The sequence below is a fragment of the Micromys minutus genome, assembly GCF_963924665.1.
Source record: "Micromys minutus genome assembly, chromosome: 7".
NCBI lineage: Eukaryota > Metazoa > Chordata > Mammalia > Rodentia > Muridae > Micromys > Micromys minutus.
The window spans coordinates 71,645,806-71,672,097 of record NC_137976.1 but is presented as its reverse complement, the minus strand read 5'-3'; the positions used below and the strand labels follow the sequence as shown (position 1 = coordinate 71,672,097).

The 26,292-nt window shown below is 39.7% G+C and overlaps 1 protein-coding gene and 2 pseudogenes across 3 annotated transcripts in view; 1 reads left to right on the top strand and 2 right to left on the bottom strand.

Moving 5' to 3' along the window:
* LAMP3 (lysosomal associated membrane protein 3) overlaps positions 1-7,047 on the bottom strand; it is a gene marked incomplete at both ends in the record, with an annotated part of 45,118 nt that extends 38,071 nt beyond the window's left edge. The window contains 2 exons of the mRNA XM_080918944.1: positions 657-1,345; positions 6,999-7,047. Of these exons, the coding sequence (XP_080775070.1) occupies positions 657-1,345; positions 6,999-7,047 (738 nt within the window). The remainder of the gene's footprint in view (positions 1-656; positions 1,346-6,998) is intronic.
* A 4,665-nt stretch (positions 7,048-11,712) lies between these two features.
* Positions 11,713-12,681, bottom strand: LOC308422780 (transcription factor E2F6-like; annotated as a pseudogene). The gene has a single exon. The product of its transcript is annotated as a transcription factor E2F6-like (transcript).
* A 3,746-nt stretch (positions 12,682-16,427) lies between these two features.
* Positions 16,428-18,009, top strand: LOC308422521 (vasculin-like protein 1; annotated as a pseudogene). The gene has a single exon. The product of its transcript is annotated as a vasculin-like protein 1 (transcript).
* Positions 18,010-26,292: the final 8,283 nt, after the last annotated feature.

Sequence of the window (26,292 nt, the reverse complement as noted above, 5' to 3'; positions counted from 1 at the left end):
CATCATCTTACTTCCAAGCATGTGCTTAAAGGCTTTCTTAAAAGAGATTCCCCCATAATAGGTGTTTTAACAGGTAACTAATAGGAATCAAATTTCATGAAATTCAATTTTTTCTCAATTTGATGTACTAAAAGGAAATGGAGAGAGGAGTTTGTACTTCTGTATCAAATATAAATATGAGACTTCTTTGGTTAAAAACTATGTAAAAATAATAGTTTATTGTGACTCCTTTATAAATAAAACACTTAATATAACCCCTTTCCATAATCTTGATAATTTGGATTTTTGCATTAATATTAGAATGGGATAGAACCATGAAGAATATCAGATTCCAATGTCTCATGTCAGAAAGAAACTGAAGCTCAGAAGTCATTACAGAGGAACAGGGGTAGGCTATGATTGTCATTCAGCCTTGCTAATATTGCCAATGCTGGCTCTAAGTAGGAAGTATACATGTTGAAGGTCTCCTTGCTTTCTCTATTTATTTTAACTTGTGTTCTGGAACATACTTCTTATGACAGGGAACAATGGAAAGATGAACCCACAGCTACCTGTCTCGCCTAAAGATACAGTGTAGAGAACTGTTCATTCAGAGCAAGGCAACTTCAGCCAGACTTTGAAGATACAGCATTATTGTCCTATAACCCCCAACTTACCAAATCCTTTTCTTGAACAATCAGCACTATTCCCATCTCTGCTTTTATACACAGCCTGCTTCCATTTAGGACTTCATAAGTTCCGATCTTGGCTGGTGATGACCAAGTTACAAAAGTAGGCCTAGGAACTAGGGGGCCAGGTGAGGTTGTTGATCTGTCCTTGTGTGTATGTGCTGATGTTCCTGAGACATTAGTGGATAGAGTTGGTCTTTGAGTGGTTGTGTTTTTGTGTGGTGCAGTAAAAAGTGTCTTGGGAAGCGTAGTCTGACCACCAAGATGGGTAGTTCTCCCAGTTATATGGTTGACAGTGTCTAGACTAGCTCTCATTATATGAATTGGTAAGTGTGCAATTGAACCAGAACCAGTGGTATCTTCAGTTGGTGAAGCAGTCATGTGTGAATTCTTAGCTCTAACAAAGGTATAGCTAGCTGATTTACTGGGTAGAATGCTCTTTGTAGTCACTTGGATTGCTGTTTTCATTGTTATGTGGGCTGTGTTTTCAAAGGTAGAAGTTTCAGCAGTCATTTGAATATCTTTGGACCTTGTTGTTAAAGTTACAAGAGATGTTTGGTTAATCAGCTGTAGTGGAGGTTTTGTTGTGATCTGTTCTGTTGCTGTTGCAGTATACTGAAGATAGCGTCTGGCTTTTGGAAATTCATTTTCTCTTATTTGATAGCCATATACAATTACTGCAAATTAAGAAAGCAGAAGTGTTAGACAATATGCTGAAAAGGTCCTATCTCCATCCCCACTTGATTGTGTTCATTAGTAAACAAACACAATATAAAGCTTCAAGTCTAGGGAAATTTTTTAAGAGTTTCAACAAGATAAGATCACCGAAGACTCTAGTACCAGGCCATCACTGTAAGTTTTGATTTGTACGTGTGTTTTTTAAATGTTTAGGGTCACATTGCAAATATTTGTATGTAAACCTTCACCTGCACACGTTACAGTACCAATGCACACCAAAGCAACCATATTCAACTGCGGAACCAAAAAGGAGTCACAAAGTGCTCCAGGGTGAACAGCGGCTATGACAACTTCATAGACTGAGGGAGGATTAGAGTTATAAAGTTTTATATTTTTCATGAAATCTTATAATTACAAATTTGGACTAAGTCTCACAAGCCATTTAGCTTAAACCATAATCTGGTGGATAAATTGTGGCTCACTGATATATTTTCATGCAGTCTACACTGAAATACTCCCAATGATAAGAGACTATTTTCGTGCAAGATATTCCCCCCCACAGTCTTTTTCTAAATGTAAACCAACTTTGAGTATTTTCTTAATCTTTTGAGCTATCTAGTCTTTATTAACTAAAAAAAATCAAGGTATAATTGCTCTGATTCTTCATGATTTGGTTTAAATGCCAGATCTTCAGAGTATCATCCCTTGTCTTCCTTATGCTCAATAAGGTCTATCTCCAGGATTGTCCACCTCAGAGATAAATTCATTGTTCGCTTCACCCATCACATTTTGTACACACATGGAGATAGCACCAAAACATTTTAGGATCTCGTTGCCAATAGGGTCAAAAAATGCATGGAATTTCATTCTTAAAAAAAAAAAAATCTTTACTTAATGGTTTGTTTCTTGGTTATACAACTCATTCACTAGAATAAAAGCCTAAAATTGTAAATCATGAGTATAGTTTTCACCACAATGCCTGTTCACAGAAAGTGTTCAGCAAATATGAGTTAGATGTGGATATAAAAGGACAACACTCTTAACCATATTCTAGAATTATTATAAAGCTTTAGCAAGTTGGTTTCGGTGAAAACCTTCGGGACCACTGAATATATAATGTCTGCGGTTGTCACAAATTGTCTCTAGAGACATTCTTTAAGGAGTTAAAGACCTCTATCTCTCATTCTTCCAGGTTCTATCCTTGCCTCTTTTTAGGTACATGTAAACCCAGAAAAAATAGACAATATTTTTAAACTGGCCCTTGGAAACTCTTTGGTGAGGTGTGCTAGCAAACAGCTTTGTGCATTCACACTGCATTTGTTATTCTGTATTTACTCAGACTTTTATAGGAACTGTAGTTGCTAGGTTCCAGGCTGAGACTTGAGAAAAAAAGACATGGCTCTCCAGGTATTCATGAAATCTTCAGGTTCACAACTGTCAATATAGTCTATAAGTATCTTTAGGTCTCATTCTTCCATTCAGTGCATTTTAAGTAGTTGATTTTTCTCTATTCAGGTAACAGCAAGACTTTTGGCACTTTTGCTACTGAGGACCAAACTTTGATATGGAGGCCAAGGACTATACTACTGAGTTACATTCCTAACCCTTAAAACTTCACAATTACTGGAAATTTATTCCATGGAGGCTTTAAGTCAAAGGTACTTTTTCTTTATCCTACCACAGAGACACTCGCTCAACAATATTCATTGCTGCTCTATTCATAATAGCTAGAAATTCGAAACAACCTAGATGTTCCTAACAACAAAAAAAAAATGGATAAAGAAAATTTTGTACATTTATTAAAATAAAAGAGTATTAGTTGGCAATTTTAAAACATGAAGTCAAGTCATAAAATTTACAGATAAATGGGTAGAGGTAAAACAAAATCATCCTGAGTGAGGTATCCCATACCCAGAAAGAAAATGTGGTACTATCTGCTTATATATAGATATTAGTTGTTAAGTCAGAGATAACCAAGCTACAGTCTGCAGAACCACAGAAGATAGGTACAGATAAAGGAGAATGGAACTAAGTAAAACAGAAAACTCTCATGTGGTAAGGAAGATAGAATAGCTATGGATGGGTAAGAGAGGGAGGAAAGGGAGAGAAAATGGAGGGAATTTGGGAAAGAGTTAAAATTAAGGATAATTTGAGAGGTAAGATGAAATAAAACCTTCCTAAATCAAGCACATATATGAAGGCAAATGGGAAATTCCAAACAATCCCATTACTGAAGATAAAAATCTATACAGCATACTAAACACAAAGACGTCCAACTAGTGCGCACATAGATCTTTCACTCCTATGGACCAGCGTCTTTGATATATCACAGTACTCTGCACGGTAAACTAAAAGAGAAACATAAACACCAACACAGTCACAGTCCTTACATCCACAATGTTGGTCATCACTGTAATATATGCTAGAGGAATTAATTTAAAAAACTCATGTATTAAGTCATTTTATTTGACTTAATGCTCACTTCATGAGATAGAACATTGCTTGAGTGACCAAAAACAAAGGATTAGACAACACAAGGACCTAGGGTTAAATCAACTACTACTGTTCTAAAAAAGAAAATGTAGCAATAAAATGATTCCAATGACATTGTGATACACTCATAGATCACGGCCTTGGTCAGTCATCATCAGAGAAACTTCTTCCAGCAGCAGATGAGAACAAATACAGAAATCTACATCCAGACAATGTGTAAAGGGTGAGAGACCTTCGGAGACTCGGTCCTAAATGAGATGTCTCTATCAAATCCTTCCCGCTCAGGGCTCAGGGAACCCTGTGGAAGAGGAGGTGAAAAGTATGAACCAGAGAGAATGGAGGAACCAAGCAAACAGGGCCCTCTAAATCAACATGAGCAAAGCTCATATGAACTCACAGACTGAAGCAGAACACACAGGACCTGCATGGGTCTGTACCAGGTCCTGTGCACGTACATTATAGATCCAGTTTAGTGATCGTATTGGATTCCTGAGTATGAGAACAAGTGGGTCTCTAATCCTTATACCTTCTCTTGGGCTCTTTTCCTTCATTGATTAGTCTTGTCCAACTTCACTGTGATAGTTTTTGCTTTAATTATATTTTGTATAATTTTATTAATTAACCAGCTAATGAAAACCTAGCCACTAAGGTAAAAGTTAACAACTGTATTTACTTATACCTTCTGGGAAAGGGAAAGACAGTTTTCTCTAATAGAGTGACACAGAGCATTTCCACCATTTTAGGATAGGCCTCATGTTCAGGAGTAGCTGACCAACATATGAATTCCACAGTTTTTAGTATATATATTTGGTTACAGTTTGGTGGGAATTTTGTTGTTCGATTTTTATTGTTTGGGGGCTGTGGGGTGACATTTTTGTTTATTTGATCAGAGGTTGTTGTATTGGGTTTTCATTCATTTTTTTAAGGACTTAAAATTTTATAGATAGAGGGGGAAAAAGATCAGGAATGTCTTGAGAGATGGGAGAAATATAATCAAATATGTTTAAGTATAAAAATGTTTTAAATATTAAAAAAATAAAACAGAAGAAAAAGTAATTTCACCTAATCTCAAAATAAGAAAATTTTCATTCATCATATGTAAGTACTAGCCAATAATATATACACACAAATGTGTGTGTGTGTTTAGTGTAATGCTTAAAAAAAAACATGAAATTGTAATAACAAAGACAAAATGCTTACTAAAGTGTTAAACACACACACACACACACACACACATACACACACACACACACACACACACACACACACACACACACACACACATATTCAAAGTGCTTCCTCTTCTTCCTTAGCAATGAAAGCTTAATTATAAGCTGAACCCATGTTGATTGTAGTAAAAACCTTTAATCCTACTTTTGCTTCTAGAGGGATGAGAGTATGTGCATAGGCAAAATTTTTTTACTTTTTCTTCTAGCTATTGCCACAGTATTAGTGAGTGTATCCAAGGCTAAGGCAACTCTACCAGTGTACTACATTCCTACATTAAGTCTTATCTTTTTTGTACTTCTGCAAGCATGAAATTTTGATTCTGAAAGCAAGGTACAAAACTACATGGCAGCTGACCTGAACACACAGCTTCCATAACATTCATGTAACAACCGAGGCCACTGTGTCCTCCACTCTGTGTAAGCAGTGTAGTGTAGACCGTCAGCGATCTCACAAGTTAAATTCAGTAGTTCTGGAAGGAACTGGAAATTTGCTGGTACACTTGCTGGCAGAACAGAACATGAACCCAATAGAACTCATTGTCTTGTGTAAAATACTGTAGTAAGATAAATGGCACTTAACCAGCCATTCTCATCTTGGCTTCCCAGACTACCTCTTTGAATTGATGTGCAACAGCACTATTTTAATAACATTTTTGATGCCTCTAGTTACACCTTTGTGAAATAATGTTACTGGTCAAATGACTTTTGATATATATTCACATGTCACAATTTATATACAATAAACAACATGTTTAAGGAAAACAGAAAAATGGGTAACCCAATCACAAGACAACACACATGGTATACAGTCACTGAGAAGTGGATACTAGCCCGAAAGCTCACAATGCCCAAGATACAATTCACAGACCACATAAAGCTCAAGAGGAAAAAAAAAGACTAAAATCTGGATGCTTCAGTCTTTCTTAGAAGGGGGAACAAAATACTTACAGAACAAAATACAGAGACAAAGTAGGGAGCAAAGACTGAAGGAATGGCCACTCAGAGACTGCCCCCACCTGGAGATTCATCTCACATACAGTCACCAAACCCAGACACTAATTTAGATGCCAAGAACTGTGTGCTGATAGGAGCCTGATATAGCTGTCTCCTGAGAGGATCTACCAGAGCCTGAAAAATACAGAGGTGGATGCTCTCAGACAACCACTGGACTGAGAACAGGGTCACCAGTGAGAAATTAGAGAAAGGACTGAAGGATCTGAAGAGGTTTGCAACCCATAAGAAGAACAACAATATTAACTAAACCACCAACCAAAGAGTATACATGGAGAGCCCCATATCTCCAACCACATATGTAGCAGAGGATGGTCTTGTCGAGTATCAGTGGGTGGATACTCTTGGTCCTGCCAAGTGCCCCAAGGTAGGGGACTGCCAGGGTGGAGAGTCAGGAGAGGAAGTGTAGGTGGGCGAGCACCCTCATAGAAGCAGGGGAGTAGAATAGGGGGTTTTCAGAGGGGAAACTTGGAAAGGAGATAACATTTGAAATGTAAATAAATAAAATATCCAATAAAAGAAAAACAGAGAATGGAGTATATAACCAGCTACAGCTCCAATTTCAAAGCTCTGGCCTAGTTCTATTAAATCAAAGTGAGTTTTATAAAATCACATTGATATGGCATCCACAATAGCGTAGGTGCCATAGGCAATGTCTTCTGGGATTGATATTTACTCTAACTCACAGAAATTTCACTCAAATCATAAAGGCCCTTAGGAAAAAAGTAGAAGATGTGCCCCACCTATGTAAGATAACAAGTTTTAAATGTGCTCACACTAAAGACTTGTAGTAGCAGAAACCACACCCATAGCCCTATAGCCTTCTTTGTCTCACCTTTGGTCCAGAACACACATGCATTTAGAATTAAGATAACTAGGTAAAGAATGACCACCACAGAAAATGGGCTGTGTCACTTACCAGCCAGGGACAGGACAATTACAGCTAACGCAGAGATCTGCCCAGGCATGACAGATGAGGTTAGTGTACTGCTGTTGTGTGCTTGTGTCTTCTGAACTGTAGGAATGAAGTCAATTTCAGAGCAGACCCACAGAACACCAAGGAATACCAAGCTCATCCACTTGTGGCAGGAAAACTGATCTCACATCATGAGAGGTAGCTAATAGAGCTAAGCATTGTTCTGTACCGTGAGGAAAACCACAGGCACCTCAGAGTGGAAAAGTAAACACTTACCTCTTCCTGGAGTGTCTGAAAGAGGTGAAGGTGTGGGTAGGGGCTAGTTAGAGTGACGGGCAACAGAAATTATTTTTCCAGGAAAGGTGGAAGATATGGGGAAGCTCCTTCCTTTATGAGATGGGTCTCCTCTTTACGTACTAGCTTGAAGCCATTTTTGTAAACTCTTGCCACTCAGTTTCTCAAACACAAAGTTGTGTAGTAGTTCTAGAACACTTTTTCTGTACAAGGCATGCCAGTGTAATGTTCATAGTTTCCTCACTTTGGAGTGTGTGTGTGTGTGTGTGTCTGTGTGTGTGTGTGTGTGTGTACTAGAAAATATTTATGAAAAGTCAAGAGACCACAGCAGAGTTAAAGAAACTTTGGAAGTAAATTTATTTTTCCATTTTAATCAATTTAATATATGTTATTTAATTTGTAAATATATAGAAAATTTGTTAATATCCTATATTGACTTCTAATTTAACTTTATGGTAAAAAGGAATTCTAGAACTTACATCTCAAAAATTTTTCAGACTTCTTTTCTGACCAACACTGTGACTGTATTACTCTTCTAGATTGTTAAAATAAAGTCCCGTAAATGAGGACACTTAGATGCCAGAAATTTACTTTCCTAAAATTCAAATAGTCTGAAGTCTGAGATCAGGGTGTCACTAGGCTATGGTCATCCGCTGTGTCCACTGAGCATGCCTGAGTCCTGCTCTTCACTTTTTTTTTTTTTTTTTTTTTTTTTTGGTTATTTTTGTTTTTACAGTTTTAATGCTACTTTTTCTTGAACAACTTTATTTTAAAAAACAAAGATAAATGAACAAATTTTAAGCATTTTTGCATTAAAGTATACGAATACATTTTTGTCACTGCTTGGCTTTTTTTTTCCCAAAGGTTTAATAGTGTGCATTAAGGTCTTACTAGTTACAATGAGCATAAAGTACATGTAAAACAGGATGTAGCCCGGAATTAGTCAAAGTTTTCTTGGTGTGTAAAGATTAAGCATAATGGTTTTTTCTTTTCTTTTCTTTTCTTTTTCTTTAACTTCACAAATTCTGTGAGTTGTTTCTGGGGTGCTCAGAGCTTTCTGGGGTTAGTATCTCATTATCAGTGACTGCATATTATGTCTGTTCTTTTGTGACTGGGTTATTTCACTCAGGATGATATTCTCTAGATGCATCCATTTTCTTAAGAATTTCGTAAAGTCATTGTTTCTGATAGCTGAGTAGTACTCCATAGTGAAAATGTACCATAATTTTTGTATCCATTCATCTACTGAAGGACATCTGGGTTCTTTCCAGCTTCTGGCTATTATAAATAGAGCTACTATGAACATTGTGGTGCATATATCTTTGTTGTGTACTAAGGTGTCTCTGGGGAATATGCCCAGAAGTGGAATAGCTGGGTCTTCAGGTAGTACTGTGCCCAATTTTCTGAGGAATCGCCAGACTGATTTCCAGAGTGGTTGTATCAGTTTACAACCCCACCAACAGTGGAGGAGTGTTCCTCTTTCTCCACATCCTCGCCAGCATCTGCAGTCATCTGAGTTTTGGATCTTGGCCAATCTGACTGGTGTGAGGTGGAATCTCAGGGTTGTTTTGATTTGCATTTCCCTGATGGCTAAGGATGTTGAGCACTTCCTCAGATATTTCTCAGTCATTCGATATTCCTCAACTGAGAACGTTTTGTTTAGCTCTGTACCCCATTTTTTAATAGGGTTGTTTGATTCTCTGGTGTCTAGATTTTTGAGTTCTTTGTATACCTTGGATATTAGGCCTCTTTCTAATGTTGGGTTGGTAAAGATCTTTTCCCACTCTGTTGGCTGCCATTTTGTTTTCTTGACAGTGTCCTTAGCCTTACAGAAACTTTGCAATCTCATTAAGTCCCATTTGTGAATCTTTGAGCCTAGGGCTTGAGCCATTGGTGTTTTGTTCAGGAAATTTTCTCCTGTGCCTATGTGTTCTAAGGTTTTCCCTACTTTCTCATCTACTAGTTTCAGTGTACCTGGTTTAATGTGAATATCTTTGATCCACTTACACTTGCTGCCCTCCACTTCTTATGCCTATGGCCTCATTTTACTTTTCAAAGACTCCATCTCCAAATATAGTTATTCCAAGGCAAGGGAGTATTTTTACCTGTTGATCTATTAGTGGAGAGGAATGGCATATTTCCATAAGACAATGGGTCAACTCGCTAAACTTTAGCTATGCATTTAGGAAGAATACATTATCATAGTTTGGTTCAATTCCTGTGATAAACACCACGGCAAAAGCAACTAGAAGAGGAAAGGATTGATTTCAGCTGGAAACTCTCAGGTTTAAATTCACCCCTGATGGAAACTGACACAAACTCAAAGCAAAAACACAAAAACAGGAACATGAAAGAATGCTACTTACTGGTTTGCTCCCATGGCTTTCTCACCCTCTCTTTTATACAATTCAGGACAAACTGACCAGAGGTGGCATTATTTCCAGTAGGCTGGGCTTTCCCACATCAACGATTAACCAAGAAAATGCCCTACAAATCTGTTCACAGGCTAATTTCATGGAGGCTGAAGACAGGCAATTTTCTAGGAGTTCTCCAGGACTCTAGTACCAAATTAGGACTGTTAAGTTCTCCAGACTCATGAACTGAACAACTACTGGATTATTGGCCTTTCCGAGTATAGACAGCCATTGTTGGGCTAAAAAGCCTGAAAGCTACTTAAAATTCCATAATTTTTCACTCTCTCACTTCTGTTTCTTTAATGAACCCTGACTGATATAGTTTGTAGAAACAGGAGTAGTTCTATAGAAACAAATGTCTAAGGATGAAAGTTTTAATTATCTGAAATTCAGTCTGGAATTTGGCAAAGCCTATAGATTGAAGAGTTCCATAGTGGCAGAGATGACACTGGAAGCCAGCGGTTAACAATATTTAAAGAGATAACAGTGAGTGACAATAATTTCAGTGACATTAGACAATTTGTGGTAAAATAGGAGAAATAGTTATGGTGCCTGGTTGCTTCTATAAGTTCCAAATAAACTATAAAACAAAAAAACATAAGTTCACAGAAAACTACCACCTGGCTCAGGATTAACATAACAGTCTAAAGGTTTCTAAGTGCGTCATGAAAGAATATCTTCTCTCCGGTGGCCGTAGAATTCAAGTTGCAGAAAAATGAAACCCAAGCTCTCATTATGTGGTTGGCTGCGAAAATTCAACTCTCAGCTTCAAAGTGTGTGTGCCATTAGAGTAAGAACATTGATTGGTAATGACTGGGGTCCTGCAGTTCTGGGTGGAAATGTGTGGGAGAGGGGCCCAATAAAGCTGAAGACTTTGAACCCTCAGATTCTTTTTTTTTAACACTTTAATGTTGGATCCCTACTTTGAATACGTGATTGTTATTTCAAGCTGCTTCAGCTCTTTTGTAAAGCAAGAGAGGTCTAATGCACTAATGATGCTCCAAACTCCTGTACAGCTACAAGCCAGGTTCCATCAGCCCCACGTTGCACTCGCCCACTCACGAGTTCGCTAGACATTCACTGGGCACTTGTTTTGGACGAGGCGTGGTACAAGGCGCTGAGAGCGACTATGAACAAATGTCTCTCTCGGAGCTCACAGTCTAGTGGTAAATTACTGAGTCAATTGAGGCACAGAGAGGTAAATGACTTACCCACTGAGGTAGAGAGCACTAGATGATGGGGAAGGCGGGATGAGAGCTGGAGTGGGGTACAATGCACAGGAGGTAAGGCCCTCTGACAGAGGAGCAAGGCTGCACACAGAAACACATTATAAAATCCGCTCGAAGAAAGTGTGATAATGCTTTTAGTTCCACCAGGATAAAATTCACATTGTCGTGAACTCTAGTGTTGCCAGATGGAATTCTGTACTTGCCCCCAGTGCTTTGAGGCATGCCATCAATCTACTGGGACATGATGACTCTGCAGGCAGCTTAAAATCAAGAAGTGTGTGGTTCCAATTGTAGCACCGAGGACCATATGAAAATACTTTTAAGTATGTGAATAAATGAACAGGCATCTGTGAAACTTGTACACATAAAACTTTAAAAAACTTCTCTCACCCCCATCTAGAGGGTTCTAATAAGTTACAGGAACCAAAGATCTAGAGATCTGTCTGTCATTTTCCCTACATACATTATTTTGGGTGTTCTAGGATAGACGTGTCACTCAGACATATTTCATACGCAAACTAAACATGATACAGATATATATATACAAAGGCGCCACATTTGTCCCCGTGTGCACACCTCACCAGTGCACAACACCTAACTGCAAATGTGACCCAGTGTATGGCAATTCTTCTGTGAAGCAAACACTACCCACCAGGGCAGGGCACAGTCCACGAGCAGCTGGCCAGCTGTCTGTCCTTGTGCTAGTCTTTGTGGTACAATGATCTCAGGAGGCAAGAGGCAGTGAAGTTATCAACAGAGCCGATTCTGAAAGGGGAACCCATCCGGGAACCTACGCCGGAGGTTACTCGGGAGAACACTAGTGGCCTTCAGGGCTGCTACGAGTCTAGAATAAGAGCACAAGAGCACTCTGAGGAGACTTTATTGCTGAGGTTCAGACGGGCACACGGTTCACCCACGTGGGATGCTCCAAAGACCTTTGTCACTTTGCACTGCTATCAGCTGCTCACTCTGAGAAGTTCTTCACTCACTGAAGAGGCTTGTCTTCTTTCTCTGGGCACTGTGGTTGTTTGCTTTTAGCTGGAGAGGCCTCTACTCCATCAGTTGCTTTACCATTTGAGTGGTTCTGTTCTACTTCACACAAATATACATCAATGGGTCCTTTGGTGCTCCTGATATGTACTGTGATAGAATCTTCTCTGGGAGCCGGCCCATCCAGTCTGGTTTCCTCTGGAGCCTTCACTGCAATGACAATCTGTTCGTGGAAAGCTTGAATGCCGTGAATATCCTGATAGGTTAAGTACGCTAGTCTTTCATTTTCTTTGTCATCTGTTAACTCCAGCAGTTGCTGAGCACAATCTTTAATCAACTGGTCCAAAGCGTCTTCCATTGCTGACAGGTCGGAGAGCTCTGCCTGTAGCTTCTTCTGCTGGGGTGCAGCCCCAAAGTTGTTCAGGTCGGATCCTATCCACCGAATGTGGTTCTTAGATTTCTTTTCCACCAGTTCGATGCCATCCAAGACATTGGTGATGTCATACACGCGCCTCTTCCGGACACCCAGTTTTGTGGCAACCTTGTTTAAGTCAAGAATGCCCCCAGGGGCAGATCTGACAAGATCCATAAACTTCCGAGTTAAGTAGACCAGCGACACATCAAACCGGGGCCTCTTCACTTTCAGAGCTTCAGTAGGTTCTCCACGTTAATGGGGTCCCGGCAGCGGCGGCGCAGGGTCTCCTGCGCCGGGTCCACCAGCAGGCTGGGCAGTCTCCGCGCCGTCCGCTGCTGATTCATGCTGTCCTGTCCCGTCCCGCGCCCCTCGCGCCCCACGCGCCCTCCCGCCTTCCAGGGAGGCTCGGCGCGCGCGTTCCCGGCCCCTTCAGCGTCGCCCGCTCCACGCACGGAGCACTGCGGCTCCACTCACGACGCGCGGCGGTCCTACTCGCCCAGCGCTGCGCCCAGACGCGGAGGGGGATCAGGGTAGGCACGGAGGGGAACCAGGGTGACCGCAGAGCCGCTCAGGCTCCCGAGCTGGCCATTTTTCCGCATGCCGAACCCTCAGATTCTTAACAGATTTTATCATCTGAGAAAGAAGCCTTTCTACCCTTAACAGACCATGCATCCTCATTGCCCCCTCCCCCAACCTATAATATTGCCCATTCCACCATTGCCCCAGGGTATTATTCTTTCATTTCTTCTAAACAAAGAGAGACATTTTCTGAAGAAGGTTCCAGGTGTAGCGATACTGATGTCCCTCAATACCCAACAACAGTTGCTTCTAGACGGAAAATGCTAAGCAGCCTCCTCCTATAAGTGGGATAGAAACTGTAGTTCATGATGAAGTTTGCTGCTGTACCACTAAAGAGCTTCATAAATGTACTATTTCGTTCAAGCAAACGTCTGCGGAATATGTGTGGAAATGGATTTTAAGTGTGTGAGATAGTGGAAGGAACATAAAACTGGATCAAGCCAAGTTTACTGAATGGCTATCTAAGAAAACAAGGGTATTGATTGGTTTGTTCAAGCATTTCTCATAGATTGATGCCTGGAAGGAGCTAGACATCTTATGAGTCAAAAAAATTGCAGTGCTGGGGAGAATATTCTATGTAAAACATGTAATCTCCTTGTGCTGTTTATTTAAGAATGTCCCCATGGGCTCATTGGATACTTAGTCAGCAGGGAGTAGCACTACTTGAGAATGATTAGGAGATGTGGCTTAGTTGAAGGAAGTGTGTCTCAGTATATACTCTCAGTATATACGCTTTGAGATTTCAACAGTCTGTGCCAGACTCAGTCACTCTAAGATATCACAGAATATCAAATAAAAACCCCTGTACCTCTTTTCAAACTCTTGGTCAGTGAGGTTCCATATACAGCCTTCTCCCTCAAAAAAAAATACACAAGCTATTGCCTAGAATTTGGTGTAATCATTGCTAAATACACCATATAGCTGAATGGAGAAATCAGTGACATAAAGAAATTAGATCAGTACCCAAAACCTAAAATCTTTATTACTAACAGCTAGATTTCCATGTTAGAAGGTGATATGCGCACTACTGGGGGAGAAAAGTTATCAAAATTCTGTGAACTGTGAACTGCCAGCTATAATAACCATGGTTCTGGCAAGTTATACACTCTGGTTCAACAGCAAGATAGATGTTATGCAAGTAAGCAAGTATTTTTTGGTTGGATTTTAAGCCAACTATACAAAATAGAAGTCATGTCTGTTGTGGCTAAAAATCTATGGCCAGGTAAGTTGTAGGCCCTCAGGAATAATATAGTATTATCATTCTGCCAACTTGACATAGTAAAAAACAGCTCCCTGAGTTTTTATCTTTATACCCAAAGATTAGTTCATCACTCAACCACCATGAGAGAAACTTCTTTTTGTGGTAGATGGTAACTAATACATAGACCAATAACTAGTTAAACTACAGAAAATAAAAACCTCAACAACACCACCACCTGCACAAGGACACCAGTCTTTACCTCCGCCACACCACACTTTGAAGCACTCCTCCATGAAGGGGGGCCATGAAACACCAAGAAGAAAGACAGAGATCCACTAATCCAGCAGCTCGGCTTTCTCTCCTCTTCTACACTCATCTTTCCTATAGTCTTTCCTTCATCACCTGTAGTACTTTGTCTCCTCTCAGGAAAATAGACTTGAATCCACTGGCTTCACACCTGTTATTCAACTGGGAAAGACCCACTAAGTGAGATATGAGGACAAGAGTGAAGTCTTATAGTAGCGATGTGGTAATGTGTTGTCCCAGACAAGGCCTACTGGATGACACCCAATGTTTGTCACAGCAGTTCTTTCCAACCAACAGTCTTTGGTTGTGACCAGAACCAGTCAAGAGGGTGGTGCTGGGTGGCATGTCAAACTGAGCTTCTTAATCGGACCAGGTGTTAATGGGGAGAATTCTGAAAAGAGAGGGAAAGGAACTCAGGGGAGAGGGGCAGCTGATGAATGATGGCGGCAAGGAAGGGCCTGAGAAAGGCAAGAAGAAAGTTTCACTCAGAGTACTCTCCTTTTTCGTAGTTTCTGCTTCTTCACCACCTATGCAGGTTTCCATGGTGATAAGATGCGTGCATAAGCAGCTTCCTTGTGGAACCAAGTAAGGAACCCATGGAAGAAGGTTGGATGTTCCCTCTGCCAACATCAGGGTGTAGCAAGCAATGCTGTCTCAGAAATGCAGCACCTCTAACTTCTATACCATCTTTCAGTGAGATGGCATTTCTCACTGTTTGACCTGAGGGGGGAAAGGGGGTTCCCAGGATCGCTGACTGCCCTAAAGAAGAACCGACAGTGCTCAGACACAAGGCCCAGAGATCCCTGAACTGGAACTAGTTAGAAAGCCTCCCTCCCTGAGAACTCATGGTACCAAAAGCAACCAATAGTCCTCGAATGTCTATGAACCACAGCGACCAGCATGGCGTACTAACCTAAGGGTGCAATCATGGTACACAGTTCTTGGCAGTAGCCAACATCTTTCTAACTGAACATAAGACCCACTCACCAAGAGAGAAATTGTGCCTGGTATCTGAAACATAGGCAACTACTCAGAACTATTAATATCACAGACTTTAAGGGGGAAGCTGTCGGCTTTGTTATGGTTGTGGGTTAGTCACCTCTGTTGGTCGGAGAAGCTGGGGACGCGTCCTTAGGCGCCACGAATCGTCCTTGACCATAGCCCAGCCGCTGACTGATTGGCATACTCAAGTGGCCTTTTTAATGTTTGAGTAATGAAGATGGACCCAAATTAGAAAGCAATTTCTTCAATAAAGCAATAGGAGATTCTTCACATCACTTCTGGAAGCTCAGTTTAGTTTTTGGGAAGGAGGACAACAAGTGAAATACAGAAAATTAAGAAGAAGAAAACCCCGTCTTGGAATTCTCTTTCTCCTTGACCCTTGTTTTTCCTACTTACAATTTTGCTTTGAATGTATTAATAGTAAAGACCAAAGAAATAGGATCTATATTTAGGAGCTTTATACCAAGAAATTTGCCTTGAAAGCTGATATTCTGTGGCAGGAAAAATAAATCAAGTTTCTGTTGGATTCTTTTTTCAAAACCAAAAAAGGACTTCTTATATCTTTAGTCTTTGAAGGGTAAAACCAATAAAAGCACATATATCTGCACACTGCTTTAAGCAGTTGTGTATGGTAATGAGATCTGTGTTTTCAAAGCTTTTGTTGTGAATATTTTGCCCTGGAATTGATTTGCTATGAATGGTGTCTGCACTCACTGCGGATGTCCATGTTTTGCCTATTTAAGCAACATTGTAGTGCCATTACTCAAGGAAGTTGAATGAGGTGAACATAGACATAGCTTTTCCCCCTTTCCCCCCTTTTTTAAATGTAACAAATAACTTTTTATGTTCCCCTCCCCCTTCCCCTTCCCCTTCCCCCTTTGGAAAAGTGTCAGGAACTAGGTGTTCAGGATGAGCCACTGAGAGGATTAAGAGGGTAGGTTGTACAGAGCTGGGCTTCTTTGTGCTTCGTCACAAGGCCTGCTGACCAGGCTATGTTAGCACCCTTTTTACAAGAAAACCTCGTGGAAGAGACAGGTGGCAACTTTGCATACAGGACCACAGAGGTGACACTCTGAGGATCCTGGCCATGAGGTTGGATGCCTCATCTTGCTGAAAAGACACTGGACCTAAATGGCGCAGCATGACTTTGTTCCTGCTTGGCTAAATTTCTCAACGCCACAGTCAGCTAAGTCATCTACAACCACCTTTGATAAACACGGAGAGCACCTATCCCGTGGAGAAGGTAGATTTGGAATAAACCGTCGTCGACATAATTCCTCTGATGGCTTTTTTAACAGTGGACCTCTACTGACTACAGGAGACTCTTGGCACCAACCCTCCCTATTCCGCCATGATTCTGTTGACTCTGGTGTCGCTAAGGGAGCATATGCTGGAACCTCTGGGAATCTATCTGGTTGGCATGGCTCTTCCTGAGGTCACGATGGTATGAGCCAACGTAGTGGAGTTAGTACAGGAAACCACCGACACTGGAATGGCAGCTTCCATTCCCGGAAAGGCTGTGCCTTTCAAGAAAAAACACCAACTGAGATTAGGGAAGAAAAAAAAGAAGATAAAATAGAAAAGTTGCAGTTCGAAGAGGAAGACTTCCCTTCTTTGAATCCAGAAGCTGGCAAACAGAATCAGCCATGCAGACCTATTGGGACCCCTTCTGGAGTGTGGGAAAATCCACCTAGTGCCAAGCAACCCTCAAAGATGCTAGTCATCAAAAAAATTTCCAAAGAGGATTCTGCTGCTGCCTTTTCTGCTGCATTCACCTCCTCAGGATCCCATCATGCCAATGGAAACAAAGTGTCAACTATGGTCCCAAGTGTCTATAAGAACTTGGTTCCTAAGCCTGCACCACCTCCCTCTAAGCCCAGCGCATGGAAAGCTAACAGAATGGAACACAAATCTGGATCCCTTTCCTCTAGCCGGGAGTCTGCTTTTACCAATCCAATTTCTGTCACTAAATCAGTGGTACTAGCTGCTGGTGCAGTTCTCAACTCTCCCAAAGAGAGCCCTTCCAGTTCTACCCCTCCGATTGAGATCAGCTCCTCTCGCCTGACCAAACTGACCAGACGAACCACGGACAAGAAGAGCGAGTTCCTGAAGACTGTGAAGGATGAACGCAATGGAGACAGCTCAGAACGTAGAGACTCTGACAAGCTGGAGGGGCTAAGATTGGAGGGCAGCCATATACCCAAACCAAAGGAAAATGGAGAACAAGGCTGTCTTCAGAACGGTCTTTCTCTGCCCATGGTAGAGGAAGGGGAGGTCCTGTCACACTCTCTGGAAGCAGAGCACAGTTTATTAAAAGCAATGGGATGGCAGGAATATCCTGAAAATGATGAGAGTTGCCTCCCACTCACAGAGGATGAACTCAAGGAGTTCCACACGAGAACAGAGCAGCTACGAAGAAATGGGTTTGGAAAGAATGGCTTCTTCCAAAGCCGTAGTTCCAGCCTGTTCTCCCCATGGAGAAGCGCTTGCACTGCCGAGGGTGAGGACTCCGACACGGAAACAAGCAGCAGCGAGACATCAGATGACGATGCCTGGAAGTAGAAATACGAATGCTCACGGTTGACCTGCCCCGCTGAGCTCAGCCTTGTGTTTAGAGAATATAAAGTGTTCTTTTCCTTTTCTTATGTTGTTGAATTCTTCGTGCACAAGGGAAACAATCATATCCCAGAGAGAGAGCAATTGTCTTGCTTAGCTTTTGTTGTTCTTCCGTTTTCTGCTTAATAGACATTTGTGTGGTGGGATTTTTTAAGCACACACACAGTAGCTGTTGGGCTGTGCACAAGCGGGAGCTGTCCCGGCAAAGATGCAGGGAGGAGATGCTGCTCTGCTCAACGGCTTCTACTCCAGCCCTTGGGCACTCAGCCCTGTGCTCAAGCAATCCTTGTCAATGACAAAGTGACTATTGAAGCTATAATTGTATTAAATTAATGCTAATCATTTGGATATTTTATTTTATTTTTGGCTGCTGGGGTAACTTTGCCCTTAACCGAGCATATGTGGTTGGTTTTGTTTTGGGGGGTTTTGTTTTGTTTTGTTTTGTTTTGTTTTGTTTTGTTTTTCCTTTTTGGGTACAGCTGTAAAATATTTGGATATAGGAAATGTTATTCTTGCAGCCTTGATATTCAGGGTGGATTGTAAAATATGAATTTTTTGTGAGATTTCAAAGATTAAGATTATTTTGATAACATTATTTACAGATTTAAAAGATGTGGGTACCACAAGTCTGTTGAGGGGGAAAAACTACTGCATAAAATAACTAACATGGAATAAATATTTTGCATCAGTTTGGATTGTCTCGTGTAAGAAATATATTTTCTTTACAATTAGAGAGTGGATTTTTTCTTTTCTTTTCTTTTCTTTTTTTTTTTTTTTTAGGGGAAATCTGGGAGAAAACTGAATTTAGCCCCACCTGTTTCTCTTTTCAGCAAAAATTCTTGATGTGGAAAAACTTGTGCAATAAATTATTCATAATAAACTACAATTTCTTTCCTGAAAAAAAAGGGGGGGGGAAGCTGTCACTGCCACTTTATTAAAGCAGCATACTACTTAAGTGTGTTCTAAATATTTGTCCTTATATATAGCTTTCATCCTCTTTTCTTTGCACTGAAGGCACACAGTCTCAGTCACCGAATGCACGCAGGTGAGCGGAGGGTTGGCCACTCACGTAGTACTGAAATCTCACTGCTACTAACTCCCTGTGTGGTCATAGTGGTGTCATTTACTCTAAGTATACATTCTAAAAACTCTAAAATCAGAATAATTCCTAGTTTACAATGCTGGTAAGAAGATCAACTACAATTCAGAAAAGATGAGACTCCTGTTAATTGTAGAAATTCAATAAATACTTGTGATAATTGTGACTAGTAATTGCCACAGTAAAACTGAAGCAAAGCTCTTTGGAGCAGCTCTGAATATTCCAATATGTTAGCATACTGATTTTGAGGTAGAATTTATTTGCCATAATTCATCATTGTATATACTCAGGATAAGAAACCAGTTTTAAAAGTGGCAAATGTTTTAAACACACACACACACACACACACACACACACACACACACACACACACACACAGGTTGTTGATAGTGATTGGTGGTTTATGAGTTTATGACGTTTTGGTTTTGTTTTGTTTGTTTGGTTGATTGATTGACTGATTGATTGATTTTGATAGCAGCAAACTTTTAAAGGATAGGTACATTCGTTCAATATGTATAAAATAACTTTTCTCAAAGCCAGAAGCTGGCCAAAAAAAAGAAAAAAAGATATTCTCCAAGTGTTGAAGGCACCTCAAAGCTGTGTGGCAGAATAAGAGGACTGTTAACTGGGGTTGGATAAGAGAAATGAGAAAAGTGAAACACAGACCTTAATAGACAAATACTACAGCTCACACCACATAAATCCTGCACCATTTAGGAAATATAGTTTTAACAATTTTATAATTCTAATGTGTTATTCTGATTAAACATATTGAGTAAAATTTACCAAGTGTAACTGTTTTGCTTTTTTTTTTCTTTTTCTATTTTTGGATGTTTTCTTTATTTACATTTCAAATGTTATCCCCTTTCCCAGTTTCCCCTATGTAAACCCCCTGTCACATCCCCCCTTCCCCTAACTCGGAGAGTGTTCCCACACATACCCACTCCCTCCCATCTCCTCACGATGGCGTTCCCCTACACTGAAGTATTGAGCCTTCACAGAGTCAAGAACCTCTCTTCTTGATGCATGATAAGATCATCCTCTTCTGCATATGTTGCTGGAGCCATGGGTCCCTCCATGTGTACTTTTGGTTGGTGTTTTAATCCCTGGGAGCACTTGGGGGGGAGGATTTAGCTGGTTGATATTGTTGTTCTTCTTGTCAGGTTGAAAAGCCCTTCAGCTTCTTCAGTCCTTTTTCTGACTCTTCCATTGGGGGCCTCATTTTTAGTCCAATGGTTGGTTGAGAGCATCTGACTCTTGTGTATCTCAGCCTCTGGCAGAGCCTCTAGGAGACAGCTATATCAGGCACCTGTGAGCATGTACTCCTTGGCATACACAATTTGTCTGGATTTGGTGGCACTATGTGGACTGGCTCTCCACACTTCCAAATAGGCTTTCCCCCAGTTTCTACTCCAAACGTTGTCTCAGTATTTCCTCCTTTGAATATTTTGTTGCCACTTTTAAGAAGGACTGAAATATCCACTCATTAGGCTTCCACCTTCTTGAGCTTCATGTGATCTGTAGATTGTATCTTGGCTGATCCTAGCTTTGGGGTTATTATCCACTTAAGAGTGAGTGCATACCACTTGTGTTCTTTTGTGACAGGGTTACCTCACTCAGGATATTTTCAGGTTCCATGCATATGTCTAAGAATTTCATAAAGTTATTGATTTAATAGGTGAGTAGTACTCCATTGTGTAAATGTACCAAATTTTATGGATCCATTCCTCTGGGTTCTTTCCACCTTCTGGCTATTACAAACAAGGCGGCTATAAACATGACGGAGCATGTGTCCTTGTTATATGTTGGAGCATGTTTAGGTATATGCCCAGGAGCAGTATAGCTGGGTCCTCAGGTAGTACTATGTCCAGTTTTCTGAGGAACTGCCAGACTGATTACCACAGTTAATTGTACCAGCTTCCAACCTGATGAAAAATGAAGGAGTGTTCCTTTTTCTCCACATCCTCACCAGCATCTGCTGTTGCCTGAGTTTTTTATCTTAGCCATTCTGACAAGTGTGAGATGAAATCTCAGGGTTGTTTTAATTTGAATTTCCCTGATGACTGAGGACATTGAAGATTTATTTAGGTTATTCTTAGCTGCACTTGAAAATTCTTTGTTTAGCTCTGTCCCTCATTTTATAATACGGTTATTTGAGTCTCTGGAGTCTAACTTCTTGAGTTCTTTGTAATTATTGGATATTAACCCTCTATCAGATACAGGATTGGTAAAGATCTTTTCCCAATCTGTTGGTTGCCATTTTGTCCTATTGAAAATGTCCTTTGCCTTACAGAAACCATGCAATATTATGAGGTCCCATTTGTCAATTCTTGGTCATAGAGCATAAGCCACTGGTGTTCTGTTCATGAAATTTTCCCCTGAGCCTATGTGTTCCAGGTTCTTCCCCACTTTCTTTTTTATTAGTTTCAGTGTATTGAGTTTTATGTAAAGGCCCTTGATCCACTTGGACTTGAGCTTTTTACAAGGTGATAAGAAAGGATTGGTATGTATTCTTCTGCATGCTGACTACCAGTTGAACCAGCAGCATTTCTTTAAAATGCAGTCTTTTTTCCACTGGATGATTTTAGCTCCTTTGTCAAAGATCAAGTGACCATAGGTGTATGGGTTCATTTCTGGGTCTTCAACTCTATTCTCCACATCCTCACCAGCATCTGCTGTCATCTTAATTTTTGATCTTAGCCATACTGACTGGTATGAGATGGTATGAAATGTTTTGATTTGCATTTCCCTGATAGCTAAGGATGTTGAGCACTTCCTTAGATGCTTCTCAGCCATTCAATATTCCTCAGTTGAGAACTTTTTGTTTAGTTCTGAACCCCACTTTTAATAGGGTTGTTGGATTCTCTTGTGTCTAGCTTCTTGAGTTCATTGTATACCTTGGATATTAGGCCTCTATCTGATGTGGGGTTGGTAAAGATCTTTTCCCACTCTTTTGGCTGCCATTTTGTTTTCTTGACAGTGTCCTTAGCCTTACAGAAATTTTGCAATCTCGTTAAGTCCAATTTGACAATCTTTGAACTTATAGCATGAGCCATTGGTGTTCTATTCAGGAAATTTTCTCCTGTGCCTATGTGTTCTAAGGTTTTCCCTACTTTCTCTTCTAATAGTTTCAGTGTACCTGGTTTAGTGTGGAGATCTTTGATCCACTTGCACTTGAGCTTTTTACAAGGAGATAAGAAAGGGTCTATTTTCATTCTTCTGCATGCTGAGTGCCACTTGGACCAACACTATTTGTTGAATAGGCTGTCCTATTTCCATTGAATGTATACTGCTCCTTTGTCAAAAATCAGGTGGCCATATATGTGAGGGCTCATTTCTGGATCTTCTACTCTATTCCATTGATCCACGGGCCTATCTCTGTACTGGTACTATGCAGTTTTTAGCACAGTTGCTTTGTAATATAGCTTGAGGTCAGGGATAGTGATTCCTGCAGATGTTTTCTTGTTCTTGAGGATGTATTTAGCTATTCTAGGTCTTTTGTTATTCCAGCTGAAATTACATATTGCTCTTTTCAACTCAGTGAAGAATTGGGTTGGTACTTTACTAGAGATTTCATTGAATCTGTAGATTACTTTTGGTAAGATGGCCATTTTTACAATGTTGATCCTTCCAATCCATGAGCATGGAAGATCTTTCCATTTTCTGAGATCTTCCTAGAATTTCTTCTTTAGAGATTTGAAGTTCTTGTCATACAGGTCCTTCACTTGCTTAGTTAGAGTCACACCAAGGTATTTTATATAGTTTGTGACTATTGTGAAGGATATCTTTTCCATAATTTTGTTCTCCACATGTTTATCCTTTCAGTAGAGGAAGGCTACTGATTTGTTTCTGTTAATTTTATATCCAGCCACTTTGCTGAACTTGTTTATCAGCTCTAGGAGTTCTCTGGTGGAAGTTGTAGGGTCGCTTAAGTACACTATCATGTCATCTGCAAATAGTGATATTTTTACTTCTTCTTTTCCAGTTTGTATCCCTTTGATTTCCTTTTGTTGTCTAATTGCTCTGGCCAGGACTTCCAGGACTATGTTGAATAGGTAGGGGGAGAGTTGGCAGCCTTGTTAAGTCACTGATTTTAGTGGGATTGCTCTAAGTTTCTCACCATTACGTTTTATGTTGGCTGTTGGTTTGCTGTATATTGCTTTTATTATGCTTAGGTAATGGCCTTGGATTCCTGTTCTTTCCAAGACTTTGAACATAAAGGGCTGTTGAATTTTGTCAAATGCTTTCTCATCATCTAGTGAGATGACCATGTGGTTTTTTTTCTTTGAGTTTGTTTATATGGTAGATTACATTGATGGATTTTTGTATATTAAACCATCCCTGCATCCCAGGGATGAAGCCTACTTGATCATGGTGAATGATCATTTTGATGTGTTCTTGGATTTCGTTTGCAAGGATTTTGTTGAGTATTTTTGCATCTATGTTCATAAGTGAGATTGGTCTGAAGTTCTCTTTCCTAATAGTGTCTTTGTGTTGTTTAGGAACGAGGGTTATTGTGGCCTCAAAAAATGAGTTAGGTAGTTTTCCCTCGGATTCTATTTTGTGGAATAGTTTGGAGAGTATTGGTATTAGGTCATCAATAAATGTCTGATAAAATTCTGCAGTGAACCCATCTGGACCTGGGCTTTTTTTGGTTTGAGGTTTTGATGACTGCTTCTATTTCTTTAGGTGTTATGGGATTATTTCGATGATATACCTGGTCCTGGTTTAACTTTAGTATCTGGTATCTGTCCAAAAATTCATCCATTTCCTCCAGATTTTCCTGCTTTGTTGAGTAAAGTCTTTTGTAGTAGGATCTGATGATTTCTTGAACTTCATCAGTTTCAGTTGTTATTTCTTCACTTTCCTTTCTGATTTTGTTAATTTGGATACTCTCTCTTTGCCCTTCATTTTTTATTTTGTTAATTTGGATGCTCTTCCTGTGTCCTCTGGTTAGTCTGGCTAAAGGTTTATCTATATTGGTGTTTTTTTTTTTTTTCTTCAAAGAACCTGATCTTGGTTTTGCTGATTCTTTGTATGGTACTTTTTGTTTGTTCTTGGTTGATTTCTGCTCTGAGTTTATTGTTGGCTGCTATCTATTCCTCTTTGGTGTATGTGCTTCTTTTTGTTCTACAGCTTTCAGCTGTGCTTTCAAACTGCTAGTTTATGTTCTCTCCAGTTTATTTTTGGAGGCACTCAGAACTATGAGTTTTCCTCTTAGCACTGCTTTCATTGTGTCCCATGAGTTTGGGTATGTTGTGCCTTTATCTTCATTAAATTGTGAAAGCCTTTGATTACTTTCTCTATTTTTTCCTTGACCAAGTTATCATTGAATAGAGTGTTGTTCAACTTCTATGTGTATATGGCCTTCCTGTTCTTTTTCTTGTTATTGAAAACCAGTCTTAGGCCATGGTGATCCAATAGGATGCATATCATTGTTTCAATCTTCTTGTATTTGTTGAGGCCAATTTTGTAACCAATTATGAGGTTAATTTTGAAGAAGTTACCATGATGTGCTGAGAAGAAGGTATATACTTTTGTTTTTCTTAGGATGAAATGTCCTATGTATGTTTGTCAAATAAATTTGGTTCATAACTTCTTAGTTTCACTGTGTCTCTATTCAGGTTCTGTTTTCATGATCCATTGGAAAGAGTGGAGTGCTGAAGTCCCCTAGCATTGTTGTGCATGGTGCAATGTAAGTTTTGAGCTTTAGTAAAGTTTCTTTTATGAGTGTGAGTGCTACTGCATTTGGAGCATAGCTATTAAGAATTGAGAGTTCATTTTGGCAGATATTTCATTTGATGAGTATGAAGTGTCTTTCCTTTTCTTTTTTAAAAAATGTTTTGGTTGAATGTCAGTGTTATTTGATATTAGAATGGCCACTCCATCTTGTATTTTGGGACCATTTTCTTAAGAAATTATTTTCCAGCTTCTTACTCTGAGATAGTGTCTGTCTTTGTTGCTAAGATGCATTTCCTGTAGGCAGCAAATGCTGGGTTCTGTTTATGTATCTAGTCTGTTAGTCTATGTCTTTTATTGGGTAATTGAGTTCACTGATGTTAAGAGATATTGAGGAATGGTGATTATTGGTTTTTGTTCTTTTTGTTGTTGGAAGTGAAACTGTGTTTGTGTGAATATCTTCTTTTGGATTTGTTGCAAAAAGATTATTTTCTTGCATTTCCTACAGTGTAGTTTCTCTCCTTGTGTTGAAGATTTCCATTTATTATTCTTTGTAGGGCTGGGTTGTAGAAAGATATTGTGTAAATTTATTTTTGTCATAGAAAATCTTGGTTTCTCCATCTATAGCAACTGAGAGTTTTGCTGGTTATAGTAGCCTGGGCTGGCATTTGTGTTCTCGTCTAGCTTTTATGGTCTCTCTTGAGAAGTCTGGTTAATTCTGATTAGTCTGCTTTTATATGTTACTTAACATTTTTCTCTTAGTGATTTTAATACTTTTTTCTTTCTTTTCTGCATTTGGTGTTTTGACTATTTTGTGACAGGAGAACTTTCTTTTCTGGCCCAATCTCTTTGAAGTTCTGTAGGCTTCCTGTATGCTCATGTTCATCTCTTTCCTTAAGTTAGGTAAGTTTTGTTCTATAATTTTATTGAAACTATTTACTGGTCTTTTAATCTGGGAATCTTCAAACTTTTTATGCCTATTATTCTTAGGTTTGGTCTTCTCATTGTGTCCTGGATTTCCTGGGTATTTTGGGTTAGAGATTTTTTGAAATTTTGTATTTTTGGACTGTTGTACTGGTATTTTCTATGGTACCTTCTACACCTAAGATTCTCTCTTCTATCTCTTTGTATTTTGTTGGTGATGCTTACATCTATGACTCCTGATCTCTTTCTCTAGGGCTGTCTCCCTTTGTGATTTCCTTACTGTTTCTATTCCCATTTTAAGATCCTGGATAGTTTTGTTTAATTCATTTGCCCGTTTGGTTATATTTTACTGTAATTCTGTAACTGATTTTTGTGTTTCCTCTATAAGGGAAAACATAGTTTATTTTGTTTTTTTATTTTTGTTTTATAAGATTTGAAGACAGAACTGTGGCCACTAGGTGGCAGAATGACACCATGGTAGATCTTGCTGATTACAGGACAGCTCTTTCTATTGGCAAAGATATCAAATAATTAAACAATTTCCTTTTT